We start from the raw sequence: 14,164 nt of genomic DNA, 5'->3' as shown, positions 1-14,164 counted from the left end.
TGTCAAAATTAAACAAAGTGAAGTGCTTGATTGAAAAGCATACTCCCCACTCAGAGTGGTAAAGTACCACCAGATCGAAGAAATATTCTTCATGGCATTGTGCTGAAGGAAGGAGGGTTCTATATATATAAATGGTGTTTTGTTTTTAAAGGTATGTTGTGCCCCAACACTGCTAACATCGCCAAATTGTGCACAGAGATTAAAAATACAGAGCACTGCATGTGTGAAAACTGTTGTTTCCAATAGGAAAGCTTTGCAAGTGATTTAAAGTCAACCCCATGCAATGTATATGGGTAATTTGAATTGTTTGTCAGGTCTAGGGTGCTTGCACAATTCTGTACACTAAGAGTATTTTGGGAGTGACCCGGATATCTCAGATATTCCATATATGTGTGTTTCTATGTAACCAGGATGGAGATAACCAATGAAGGAACCTGTACATGTTGTGGGATTAAAGAGTCTGTGATCTGTGTTATCCTAAACCAACAAGTGTTTTCAATTTGGGTGAAGAGGGAATTGTTAGGAAAGAAAGGCATTTGGGCTATGGAGTGGGGAGGGAAGATTTGCGATTTTGCACAAATATCAATTTTCCCATTCCCTAATACATTCTTGGATTATCTATAGCACAGGGGTGAGTGTTTTGCTTGGCTCTATATGAGTCATAGACAGGGCTAGATTGAATTCATTTAATCACAGGTATATTGGTGTGGCACTTTTGATTGGGGGGGACTGAACACCCTGCATTAATTGTTGTCCACAAATATATCTAACAGTGTAAATGTAACAAATAATCTTTACCACCATTTCCATGTGTAACGCATTTTTATTTGCACAAGAAAGTCTTCAAAAATATATGTTATGTATATATTAAGGGGAATGTTGTAGTTTAGAAAAGTAATGGGAAAATGACAAACATAACGAAGAGTGTTGTTTATGTGTAAATAAAAGAAGACAGAAGAAGGCCCTGGATTCCTAACTCAAGGGAGTTCTAGAAGAGATTATGTCACACTACATCAGAGTAAACTAGGCGGCGCATGGACAGGTCCATGTTAGGTGATACATGGACAGGTCCATGTTAGGTGATAATCTACACTCTAGTCAGAGTATTATTAGTGGCGAGATGATGAGGAGGGATACCATGGTTTAAATGAAAAAGAGTCAACTAGTCTGTTTGTCTGTTAATGTGTCTGTTTTAAATTAAGGTGTCAAAGAATGACAATGAATTGTATAAACATTGAGAGAAAGTCAAGGAGTTGTATTGTTTATCTAGGGAAACTGTTGGTAACAACCCAGAGATAGTGGAAAAGGTAGAGGCTCGAGCAAGCCATTGATAGGGATGTGCTCATATGTGCTGTCTGAAATGTTATGGAGAAAAAAACAGGGAAAATAATAAAACGCAGTGAAATTTGTGACTATTTTGTACATTTGAGGCGGGCGCATGAAGCCAGGTAGAAGGTTAAATTATAGATATACTTCCACAGAAAAGAGTCTTTGTAAGCCAAAATAATTTGCACAGTAGAAATCCGACAAGCGCATCATACCAACGAAGGAAAAATAAGATAAGACAAGTCAGAGAATATGCAGTTAGGAAAAAAAAGGGGGGGTTTCAGCACCCCAGGTCTTTTCCCACTCATTGGGCATCGTCAGCGATATCACCATTCTGAGTCACACTCTCCTTCAGCATCTGCAGCACCCCAGGTCTTTTCCCACTCATTGGGCATCGTCAGCGATATCACCATCCTGAGTCACACTCTCCTTCAGCATCTGCAGCACCCCAGGTCTTTTCCCACTCATTGGGCATCGTCAGCGATATTACCATCCTGAGTCACACTCTCCTTCAGCATCTGCAGCACCCCAGGTCTTTTCCCACTCATTGGGCATCGTCAGCGATATTACCATCCTGAGTCACACTCTCCTTCAGCATCTGCAGCACCCCAGGTCTTTTCCCACTCATTGGGCATCGTCAGCGATATTACCATTCTGAGTCACACTGTCCTTCAGCACCTGCAGCACCCCAGGTCTTTTCCCACTCATTGGGCTTCATCTGTGATATTACCATTCTGAGTCACGCTCTCCTTCAGCATCTGCAGCACCCCAGGTCTTTTTCCACTCATTGGGCTTCATCTGTGATATTACCATTCTGAGTCACGCTCTCCTTCAGCATCTGCAGCACCCCAGGTCTTTTCCCACTCATTGGGCATCGTCAGCGATATCACATTTCCGAGCCACGCTCTCCTTCAGCATCTGCAGCGCCCCAGGTCTTTTCCCACTCATTGGGCATCGTCAGCGATATTACCATCCTGAGTCACACTCTCCTTCAGCATCTGCAGCACCCCAGGTCTTTTCCCACTCATTGGGCATCGTCAGCGATATTACCATCCTGAGTCACACTCTCCTTCAGCATCTGCAGCACCCCAGATCTTTTTCCACTCATTGGGCTTCATCTGTGATATTACCATTCTGAGTCACGCTGTCCTTCAGCACCTGCAGCACCCCAGGTCTTTTTCCACTCATTGGGCATCGTCAGCGATATTACCATTCCGAGTCACAATCTCCTACAGCATCTGCAGCACCCCAGGTCTTTTCCCACTCATTGGGCATCGTCAGCGATATCACCATTCCGAGTCACACTCTCCTTCAGCATCTGCAGCACCCCAGTTCTTTTCCCACTCATTGGGCATCGTCAGCGATATTACCATTCTGAGTCACGCTCTCCTTCAGCATCTGCAGCGCCCCAGGTCTTTTCCCACTCATTGGGCATCGTCAGCGATATTACCATTCCGAGTCACAATCTCCTACAGCATCTGCAGCACCCCAGGTCTTTTCCCACTCATTGGGCATCGTCAGCGATATCACCATTCCGAGTCACACTCTCCTTCAGCATCTGCAGCACCCCAGGTCTTTTCCCATTCATTGGGCTTTGTCAGCGATATCACCATTCCGAGTCACACTTTCCTTCAGCATCTGCAGCACCCCAGGTCTTTTCACACTCATTGGGCTTCATCTGTGATATTACCATTCTGAGTCACGCTCTCCTTCAGCATCTGCAGCACCCCAGGTCTTTTCCCACTCATTGGGCATCGTCAGCGATATTACCATCCTGAGTCACACTCTCCTTCAGCATCTGCAGCACCCCAGGTCTTTTCCCACTCATTGGGCATCGTCAGCGATATTACCATCCTGAGTCACACTCTCCTTCAGCATCTGCAGCACCCCAGGTCTTTTTCCACTCATTGGGCATCGTCAGCAATATCACCATTCCGAGTCACACTCTCCTTCAGCATCTGTAGCACCCCAGGTCTTTTCCCACTCATTGGGCATCGTCAGCGATATTACCATCCTGAGTCACACTCTCCTTCAGCATCTGCAGCACCCCAGGTCTTTTCCCACTCATTGGGCATCGTCAGCGATATTACCATCCTGAGTCACACTCTCCTTCAGCATCTGCAGCACCCCAGTTCTTTTCCCACTCATTGGGCATCGTCAGCGATATTACCATTCTGAGTCACACTGTCCTTCAGCACCTGCAGCACCCCAGGTCTTTTTCCACTCATTGGGCATCGTCAGCGATATTACCATTCCGAGTCACAATCTCCTACAGCATCTGCAGCACCCCAGGTCTTTTCCCACTCATTGGGCATCGTCAGCGATATCACCATTCCGAGTCACACTCTCCTTCAGCATCTGCAGCACCCCAGGTCTTTTCCCACTCATTGGGCATCGTCAGCGATATTACCATCCTGAGTCACACTCTCCTTCAGCATCTGCAGCACCCCAGGTCTTTTCCCACTCATTGGGCATCGTCAGCGATATTACCATCCTGAGTCACACTCTCCTTCAGCATCTGCAGCACCCCAGTTCTTTTCCCACTCATTGGGCATCGTCAGCGATATTACCATTCTGAGTCACACTGTCCTTCAGCACCTGCAGCACCCCAGGTCTTTTTCCACTCATTGGGCATCGTCAGCGATATTACCATTCCGAGTCACAATCTCCTACAGCATCTGCAGCACCCCAGGTCTTTTCCCACTCATTGGGCATCGTCAGCGATATCACCATTCCGAGTCACACTCTCCTTCAGCATCTGCAGCACCCCAGGTCTTTTCCCACTCATTGGGCTTTGTCAGCGATATCACCATTCCGAGTCACACTTTCCTTCAGCATCTGCAGCACCCCAGGTCTTTTCACACTCATTGGGCATCGTCAGCGATATCACATTTCCGAGTCACCCTCTCCTTCAGCATCTGCAGCACCCCAGGTCTTTTCCCACTCATTGGGCATCGTCAGCAATATCACCATTTCGAGTCACGCTCTCCTTCAGCATCTGCAGCACCCCAGGTCTTTTCCCACTCATTGGGCATCGTCAGCGATATTACCATCCTGAGTCACACTCTCCTTCAGCATCTGCAGCACCCCAGGTCTTTTCCCACTCATTGGGCATCGTCAGCGATATTACCATTCTGAGTCACACTGTCCTTCAGCACCTGCAGCACCCCAGGTCTTTTCCCACTCATTGGGCTTCATCTGTGATATTACCATTCTGAGTCACGCTCTCCTTCAGCACCTGCAGCACCCCAGGTCTTTTTCCACTCATTGGGCTTCATCTGTGATATTACCATTCTGAGTCACGCTCTCCTTCAGCATCTGCAGCACCCCAGGTCTTTTCCCACTCATTGGGCATCGTCAGCGATATCACATTTCCGAGTCACGCTCTCCTTCAGCATCTGCAGAGCCCCAGGTCTTTTCCCACTCATTGGGCATCGTCAGCGATATTACCATCCTGAGTCACACTCTCCTTCAGCATCTGCAGCACCCCAGGTCTTTTCCCACTCATTGGGCATCGTCAGCGATATTACCATCCTGAGTCACACTCTCCTTCAGCATCTGCAGCACCCCAGATCTTTTTCCACTCATTGGGCTTCATCTGTGATATTACCATTCTGAGTCACGCTGTCCTTCAGCACCTGCAGCACCCCAGGTCTTTTTCCACTCATTGGGCATCGTCAGCGATATTACCATTCCGAGTCACAAACTCCTACAGCATCTGCAGCACCCCAGGTCTTTTCCCACTCATTGGGCATCGTCAGCGATATCACCATTCCGAGTCACACTCTCCTTCAGCATCTGCAGCACCCCAGTTCTTTTCCCACTCATTGGGCATCGTCAGCGATATTACCATTCTGAGTCACGCTCTCCTTCAGCATCTGCAGCGCCCCAGGTCTTTTCCCACTCATTGGGCATCGTCAGCGATATTACCATTCCGAGTCACAATCTCCTACAGCATCTGCAGCACCCCAGGTCTTTTCCCACTCATTGGGCATCGTCAGCGATATCACCATTCCGAGTCACACTCTCCTTCAGCATCTGCAGCACCCCAGGTCTTTTCCCATTCATTGGGCTTTGTCAGCGATATCACCATTCCGAGTCACACTTTCCTTCAGCATCTGCAGCACCCCAGGTCTTTTCACACTCATTGGGCTTCATCTGTGATATTACCATTCTGAGTCACGCTCTCCTTCAGCATCTGCAGCACCCCAGGTCTTTTCCCACTCATTGGGCATCGTCAGCGATATTACCATCCTGAGTCACACTCTCCTTCAGCATCTGCAGCACCCCAGTTCTTTTCCCACTCATTGGGCATCGTCAGCAATATCACCATTCCGAGTCACACTCTCCTTCAGCATCTGTAGCACCCCAGGTCTTTTCCCACTCATTGGGCATCGTCAGCGATATTACCATCCTGAGTCACACTCTCCTTCAGCATCTGCAGCACCCCAGTTCTTTTCCCACTCATTGGGCATCGTCAGCGATATTACCATTCTGAGTCACACTGTCCTTCAGCACCTGCAGCACCCCAGGTCTTTTTCCACTCATTGGGCATCGTCAGCGATATTACCATTCCGAGTCACAATCTCCTACAGCATCTGCAGCACCCCAGTTCTTTTCCCACTCATTGGGCATCGTCAGCGATATTACCATTCTGAGTCACACTGTCCTTCAGCACCTGCAGCACCCCAGGTCTTTTTCCACTCATTGGGCATCGTCAGCGATATTACCATTCCGAGTCACAATCTCCTACAGCATCTGCAGCACCCCAGGTCTTTTCCCACTCATTGGGCATCGTCAGCGATATCACCATTCCGAGTCACACTCTCCTTCAGCATCTGCAGCACCCCAGGTCTTTTCCCACTCATTGGGCATCGTCAGCGATATTACCATCCTGAGTCACACTCTCCTTCAGCATCTGCAGCACCCCAGTTCTTTTCCCACTCATTGGGCATCGTCAGCGATATTACCATTCTGAGTCACACTGTCCTTCAGCACCTGCAGCACCCCAGGTCTTTTTCCACTCATTGGGCATCGTCAGCGATATTACCATTCCGAGTCACAATCTCCTACAGCATCCGCAGCACCCCAGGTCTTTTCCCACTCATTGGGCATTGTCAGCGATATCACCATTCCGAGTCACACTCTCCTTCAGCATCTGCAGCACCCCAGGTCTTTTCCCACTCATTGGGCTTTGTCAGCGATATCACCATTCCGAGTCACACTTTCCTTCAGCATCTGCAGCACCCCAGGTCTTTTCACACTCATTGGGCATCGTCAGCGATATCACATTTCCGAGTCACCCTCTCCTTCAGCATCTGCAGCACCCCAGGTCTTTTCCCACTCATTGGGCATCGTCAGCAATATCACCATTTCGAGTCACGCTCTCCTTCAGCATCTGCAGCACCCTAGATATTTTCCCACTCATTGGGCATCGTCAGCGATATCACCATTCCGAGTCACGCTCTCCTTCAGCATATGCAATACCCCAGATCTTTTCCCACTCATTGGGCATCGTCAGCGATATCACCATTCCGAGTCACACTCTCCTTCAGCATCTGCAGTACCCCAGGTCGTTTCCCACTCATTGGGCATCGTCAGCGATATCACCATTCCGTGTCACGCTCTCCTTCAGCATCTGCAGCACCCCAGGTCGTGGCCCACTCATTGGACATCGTCGGCGATATTACCGTTGCGAGTCACGCTCTCATTCAGCATCTGCAGCGCCCCAGGTCTTTTCCCACTCATTGGGCATCGTCAGCGATATCACCATTCTGAGTCACGCTCTCCTTCAGCATCTGCAGCGCCACAGGTCTTTTCCCACTCATTGGGCATCGTCAGCGATATTACCATTCTGAGTCACGCTCTCCTTCAGCATAAGCAGCACCCCAGGTCTTTTCCCAATCATTGGGCATCGTCAGCGATATCACCATTCCGAGTCACACTCTCCTTCAGCATCTGCAGCGCCCCAGGTCTTTTCCCACTCATTGGGCATCATCAGCGATATCACCATTCCGAGTCACACTCTCCTTCAGCATCTGCAGCTTCCCAGGTCTTTTCCCACTCATTGGGCATCGTCAGCGATATCACCATTCCGAGTCACACTCTCCTTCAGCATCTGCAGCACCCCAGGTCGTGGCCCACTCATTGGACATCGTCGGCGATATTACCGTTGCGAGTCACGCTCTCATTCAGCATCTGCAGCGCCCCAGGTCTTTTCCCACTCATTGGGCATCGTCAGCGATATCACCATTCTGAGTCACGCTCTCCTTCAGCATCTGCAGCGCCCCAGGTCTTTTCCCACTCATTGGGCATCGTCAGCGATATTACCATTCTGAGCCACGCTCTCCTTCAGCATAAGCAGCACCCCAGGTCTTTTCCCACTCATTGGGCATCGTCAGCGATATCACCATTCCGAGTCACACTCTCCTTCAGCATCTGCAGCGCCCCAGGTCTTTTCCCACTCATTGGGCATCGTCAGCGATATTACCATTCTGAGTCACACTCTCCTTCAGTGTCTGCAACACCCCAGGTCTTTTCCCACTCATTGGGCATCGTCAGCGATATTACCATCCTGAGTCACACTCTCCTTCAGCATCTGTAGCACCCCAGGTCTTTTCCCACTCATTGGGCATCGTCAGCGATATCACCATTCCGAGTCACACTCTCCTTCAGCATCTGTAGCACCCCAGGTCTTTTCCCACTCATTGGGCTTCATCAGCGATATTACCATTCCGAGTCACGCTCTCCTTCAGCATCTGCAGCACCCCAGGTCTTTTCCCACTCATTGGGCATCGTCAGGGATATTACCATTCTGAGTCACGCTCTCCTTCAGCATCTGCAGCACCCCAGGTCTTTTCCCACTGATTGGGCATCGTCAGCGATATTACCATCCTGAGTCACACTCTCCTTCAGCATCTGCAGCACCCCAGGTCTTTTCCCACTCATTGGGTATCGTCAGCGATATTACTATTCTGAGTCACACTCTCCTTCAGCATCTGCAGCACCCCAGGTCTTTTCCCACTCATTGGGCATCGTTAGCAGCACCCCAGGTCTTTTCCCACTCATTGGGCATCGTCAGCGATATTACCATTCTTAGTCAAGCTCTCCTTCAGCATCTGCAGCACCCCAGGTCTTTTCCCACTCATTGGGCATCGTTAGCAGCACCCCAGGTCTTTTCCCACTCATTGGGCATCGTCAGCGATATTACCATTCTGAGTTACGCTTTCCTTCAGCATCTGCAGCACCCCAGGTCTTTTCCCAATCATTGGGCATCGTCAGCGATATTACCATTCTGAGTTACGCTTTCCTTCAGCATCTGCAGCACCCCAGGTCTTTTCCCACTCATTGGGCATCGTCAGCGATATCACCATTCTGAGTCACACTCTCCTTCAGTGTCTGCAGCACCCCAGGTATTTTCCCACTCATTGGGCATCGTCAGCGATATTACCATTCTGAGTCACACTCTCCTTCAGCGTCTGCAGCACCCCAGGTCTTTTCCCACTCATTGGGCATCGTCAGCGATATCACCATTCCGAGTCACGCTCTCCTTCAGCATCTGCGGCACCCCAGGTCTTTTCCCAATCATTGGCCATCGTTAGCAGCACCCCAGGTCTTTTCCCTCTCATTGGGCATCGTCAGCGATATCACCATTCCGAGTCATGCTCTCCTTCAGCATCTGCAGCACCCTGGTCTTTTATCATTCATTGGGCATCCTCAGCGATATCACCATTCTGAGTTACGCTCTCCTTCAGCATAAGCAGCACCCCAGGTCTTTTCCCACTCATTGGGCATCGTCAGGGATATTACCATTCTGAGTCACGCTCTTCTTCAGCATCTGCAGCACCCCAGGTCTTTTCCAACTCATTGGGCATCGTCAGCAATATCACATTTCCGAGTCACGCTCTCCTTCAGCATCTGCGGCACCCCAGGTCTTTTCCCACTCACTGGGCATCATCAGCGATATCACCATTCCGAGTCACGCTCTCCTTCAGCATCTGCGGCACCCCAGGTCTTTTCCCACTCATTGGGCTTCATCTGTGATATTACCATTCTGAGTCACGCTGTCCTTCAGCACCTGCAGCACCCCAGGTCTTTTCCCACTCATTGGGCATCGTCAGCGATATCACCATTCCGAGTCACGCTCTACTTCAGCATCTGCAGCACCCCAGGTCTTTTCCCACTCATTGGGCTTCATCTGTGATATCACCATTCCGAGTCACGCTCTCCTTCAGCATCTGCAGCACCCCAGGTCTTTTCCCACTCATTGGGCATCGTCAGCGATATCACATTTCCGAGTCACGCTCTCCTTCAGCATCTGCAGCACCCCAGGTTGTTTCCCACTCATTGGGCATCGTTAGCAGCACCCGAGGTCTTTTCGCACTCATTGGGCATCGTCAGCAATATTAGCAGTCTGAGTCACGCTCTCCTTCAGCATCTGCAGCACCCCAGATCTTTTCTTGTGGAGCTAGTTCTGCAATGCAACATGTTCAACCATTTATCATTATTAAGCTCATGGCCAAATGCTCTGATTAAGTTCCAAAACATGTCTTGTGGACAAAGTACCCTTCTGTGCTGGCTTTAAGTAGTATCACTTTACGGTTCTGCCAATGTGGGTTTGTGCTGCGGGACATTTAACACTAGTGTTCTCAGCAATTGGCTGGGCCAGAGCCCCAACACTCTGTAGAGTTGCTCTACTGGCCGAGATACAGAGACAGTGGGCCTCATTACGACCCTGGCGGTAAGGGGTTTACGCCAGCGTTAGCTGCGCCGACCCCTTACCGCCAATTACGAGGTCCCTTAGCGCCATGGAGGTTTTAACACCCGCTTTTAGCGGGTGTTAAAATCCATGGCGCTAAGGGACCATGGAGTTAATTACGCCACCGTAATTTACGGTGGCGTAATTAACGCCTTCCCCATTCCCATTATGCCCTATGGGGCAAAAATGGGAATGGGGAAGGGTAAATGGGGATTGGGGACTTACCGCCCCGCCAAGGTCGGAATGGGGCGGTAAGTCCGCCAACCACCATGGCGTAAACGTAGTTTACGCCATGGTGGTAAAGTCACGGCCCAGGCGGTAACTTACCGCCTGGGTCGTAATGAGGCCCAGTGTGAGGTCAAATGCAGCAATCGCCACTCATTATCCCAATATATCCTTGGGGTTCCACCACTGGGGTCTCATTGCCTGGGCCAGAGCCCCAACACGCTGTAGAGTTGCTCTACTGAGACAGTGTGAGGTCAAATGCAGCAATCACCACTCATTCTCTCAATATATCCTTGGGCTTCCACCACTGGGGTCCCATTGCCTGGGCCCGAGCCACAGCACACTGTAGAGTTGCTCTACTGTCCAGGATGCTGAGACAGTGTGAGGTCAAATGCAGCAATCACCACTCATCCCCCCAATATATCCTCGAGGTTCCACCACTGGGGTCTCCTTGCCTGGGCCAGAGCCCCAACACACTGTAGAGTTTCTCTACTGGCCAGGTTACAGAGACAGTGTGAGGTCAAATGCAACAATCACTCCTCATTCTCACAATATATCCTTGGGGTCTTATTGTCTGGGCCAGAGCCCCAACACACTGTAGAGTTGCTCTACTGGCCTGAATACAGGGACAGTGTGAAGTCAAATGCAGCAATCACCCCTCATTCTCCCAATATATCCTTGGGGTTCCACCACTGGGGTCTCATTGCCTGGGCCCAAGCCCCGACACGCTGTAGAGTTGCTCTACTGGCCAGGATACAGAGACAGTGTGAGGTCAAATGCAGCAATCACCACTCATTCCCCCAATATATCCTTGGGGTTCTACCACTGGGGTCTTATTGTCTGGGCCAGAGCTCCAAAATACTGTAGAGTTGCTCTACTGGCCAGGATGCAGAGACAGTGATAGGTCAAATGCAACAATCACAGCTCATTCCCCCAAAATATCCTCGGGGTTCCACCACTGGGGTCTCCTTGCCTGGGCCAGAGCCCAAACACACTGTAGACTTTCTCTACTGGCCAGGTTACAGAGACAGTGTGAGGTTAAATGCAGCAATCACCACTCATTCCCCCAATATATCCTTGGGGTTCCACCACTGGGGTCTCATTGCCTGGAGCAGAGCCCCAACACACTGTAGAGTTGCTCTACTGGCCAGGATGCAGAGACAGTGTGAGATCAAATGCAGCAATCACCACTCAATCTCCCAATATATCATTGGGCTTCCACCACTGGGGTCTCCTTGCTGGGCCAGAGCCCCAACACACTGTTAAGTTCCTCTACTGGCCAGGATGCAGAGAGAGTGTGAGGTCAAATACAGCAGGTCCTAGTACATCTCCTTAACAAGTCTTGAACCCTAGACCCCCAAAGCCTTTTTTAATCCCATTCAGTGATGACCATACTCCCTTGCTCAGTGAATGCAGTCAGACTTTGCATCTCTGAAATACTCAGCTTCTCGGCCCTATTCCCCCCCACCATATCTTTGCACTTAAATCTTATGATGTATCTGGCTAAACGTGTTTCCAAATATTCTGAGTGGTAAAATAAAATTGTCACAGAAATCTACACATGTGTTTTCTGCTTTACAATCCTACAATCCTACAATCCTGGACAGTATTTGACCACAACCACACCTCACATTTCCCATAATTTCTTATACAAGCCCTTCCTGGCCACCATCCGGCTACCAACAGCTCCAACACTTGTAGCAGAGAAACAAACCATGAAGCACTGCAGAATACTCAATGCACCCCAATTCTGAGCCTGCACCTTCAAAGCTCTTCCAAGACTTCAAGATATCCCACTTCACGGTGGCCTTACCTGCTAAAGAGCGGCCTCTCCGGGGCAGTGAGGTAGGAGCTCTTGCTTCTAGATACCCTACCTCACGGTGGCCTTACCTATTAAAGAGCGGCCTCTCCAGGGCGGTGAGGTAGGAGTTCTTGCTTCTAGATACCCCACGGCGGCTTTAACTGTTAAAGAGCGGCCTCCCCGGGGCGGTGCGGTAGAAGTTCTTGCTTCTAGATACCCTACCTCATGGTGGCCTTACCTGCTAAAGAGTGGCCTCTCCAGGGCAGTGAGGTAGGAGTTCTTGCTTCTAGATACCCTACCTCACAGTGGCCTTAACTGCTAAAGAGCGACCTCCTCGGGGCGGTGAGGTAGAAGTAATTGCTTCTAGATACCCTACCTCACGGTGGCCCTACCTGCTAAAGAGCGGCCTCCCCAGGGCGGTGAGGTAGAAGTACTTGCTTCTAGATACCCTACCTCACGGTGGCCTTACCTGCTAAAGAGTGAACTCTCCGGGGCGGTGAGGTAGAAGTACTTGCTTCTAGGTACCCTACCTCACGGTGGCCTTACCTGCTAAAGAGCGGCCTCCCCGGGGCGGGGCGGTAGGAGTTCCTGCTTCTAGATACCCAACCTCACGGTGGCCTTACCTGCTAAAGAGCGGTCTCTCCGGGGCAGTGAGGTAGGAGTTCTTGCTTCTAGATAGCCTACCTCACTGCAGCCTTAGCTGTTAAAGAGCGACCTCCCCGGGGCAGTGCGGTAGGAGTTCTTGCTTCTAGATACCCCACCCCATGGCGGCCTTACCTTTCAAGAAGCGGCTTCTCCAGGGCGGTGAAGTAGGAGTTCTGGGTGAACCAGGTGCCCAACGTGGTCAAGGAGTCGCAGGGCATGTGCGGGGGCTTGATGCAGTAGAACGGGTACTCGCCCTTCTTTGCCATGAGGTCACACACCTCGTCCTCGGTGTCCAGGTCATAGCTGCAATTGGTAGTGATGCTCTCCTTTGGGCTGGTGTATCTGCCCTGGTGACTGACCAAGTTGAATCCTGTGTTCTTCGATCTCCACAGGGCCACCACTGCTTCACTCGGGTGGATCAGAAGGAGGGATATTTTCACTTTCCCAGCCCAGAATAGGGTGAACTCTACGTGATATGTCCCATTCTGGAAGTCTGAGATCTTCCCGGAGGCACCTGCCACAAGATCGGGGGAAAAGATCCTGGCTCTCAGGAGGTCCCCACCATATTTCTTCCTGTTTCCTGAGTAGTCATGCATGTCGAGTTGAACAGTGACTTTGTCCCCAGTGCAATATCTCTTCTTGGGGTTCACGATGGACGCCCGGCTCTTCCCACTGCACGTGGTGTTGTCCATATGTGTGAATGTCACTTTGGGGACGACTTGATTGATTTCACTAAGAATCATTTGTATTTGTTGTTCCGTGTCATTCCAATCAGCTTTCATCGGCGAGGGCTCCACAAACGGATCATAGCCCTTTGGAAAGACCATGCCCGTCCTCGACTGGTTTTCCCTGGCATTGTGCGAGTTCTCCAAGGATTCTGGAACTGAACTGACTTGGCATAAAATGGTGTGGAGCTGCAAGGAAACAGAAAAGTACATGTCAGATGATTACACGGCATTATAGGAAGGTACTTATCAAAGACTAGAACACGTATACCCTTATCAGTTTAGAGACTAGGTTAGACTAAAGTGGGACCTCGCCAGCTGCAAAACATGCCACACCAAGCAGTCCAACACTTAGACACAAGCTTACTGTTTGGCAGAATTATATGCAGTATCCTTTGGGAACACCACACACAATTAAGACTACAAGTGACAGTACAAATTCAACTTTGGTACAAGCCTGTACTACACAGTTGAAGTGGTAGTGATGGCTGAGTAGCCAGACTTATCTCAAGAGTAAGTGAGCCGTATCAAATAGTTACACAAAGGACAGCAATTACTTTGAATCAGGCAAACACTGACTCAAGGTTTCTGAGTAAAAGAATACACATTTATTTTACTCTTCAGTTATATAACATTTCACTATTCTAAGCAGTTTAAAAATCACACTCTTAATACACCACACAA

General features: G+C 49.9%; 1 protein-coding gene and 1 pseudogene across 1 annotated transcript in view; both read right to left on the bottom strand.

Annotated features, from left to right (window-relative positions):
* LOC138528246 (NXPE family member 4-like) overlaps positions 1-9,200 on the bottom strand; it is a 200,700-nt gene extending 191,500 nt beyond the window's left edge. Inside the window, exon 1 of the mRNA XM_069639700.1 lies at positions 9,136-9,200. Within this exon, the coding sequence (XP_069495801.1) occupies positions 9,136-9,200 (65 nt within the window). The remainder of the gene's footprint in view (positions 1-9,135) is intronic.
* A 3,683-nt stretch (positions 9,201-12,883) lies between these two features.
* Positions 12,884-13,693, bottom strand: LOC138528245 (NXPE family member 1 pseudogene; annotated as a pseudogene).
* Positions 13,694-14,164: the final 471 nt, after the last annotated feature.

This window comes from Ambystoma mexicanum, chromosome 7q (assembly GCF_040938575.1).
Source record: "Ambystoma mexicanum isolate Mex_15411 chromosome 7q, UKY_AmexF1_1, whole genome shotgun sequence".
Lineage (NCBI taxonomy): Eukaryota > Metazoa > Chordata > Amphibia > Caudata > Ambystomatidae > Ambystoma > Ambystoma mexicanum.
The sequence above is the reverse complement of the archived record's forward strand: the minus strand, read 5'-3'. Positions and strand labels throughout refer to the sequence as shown.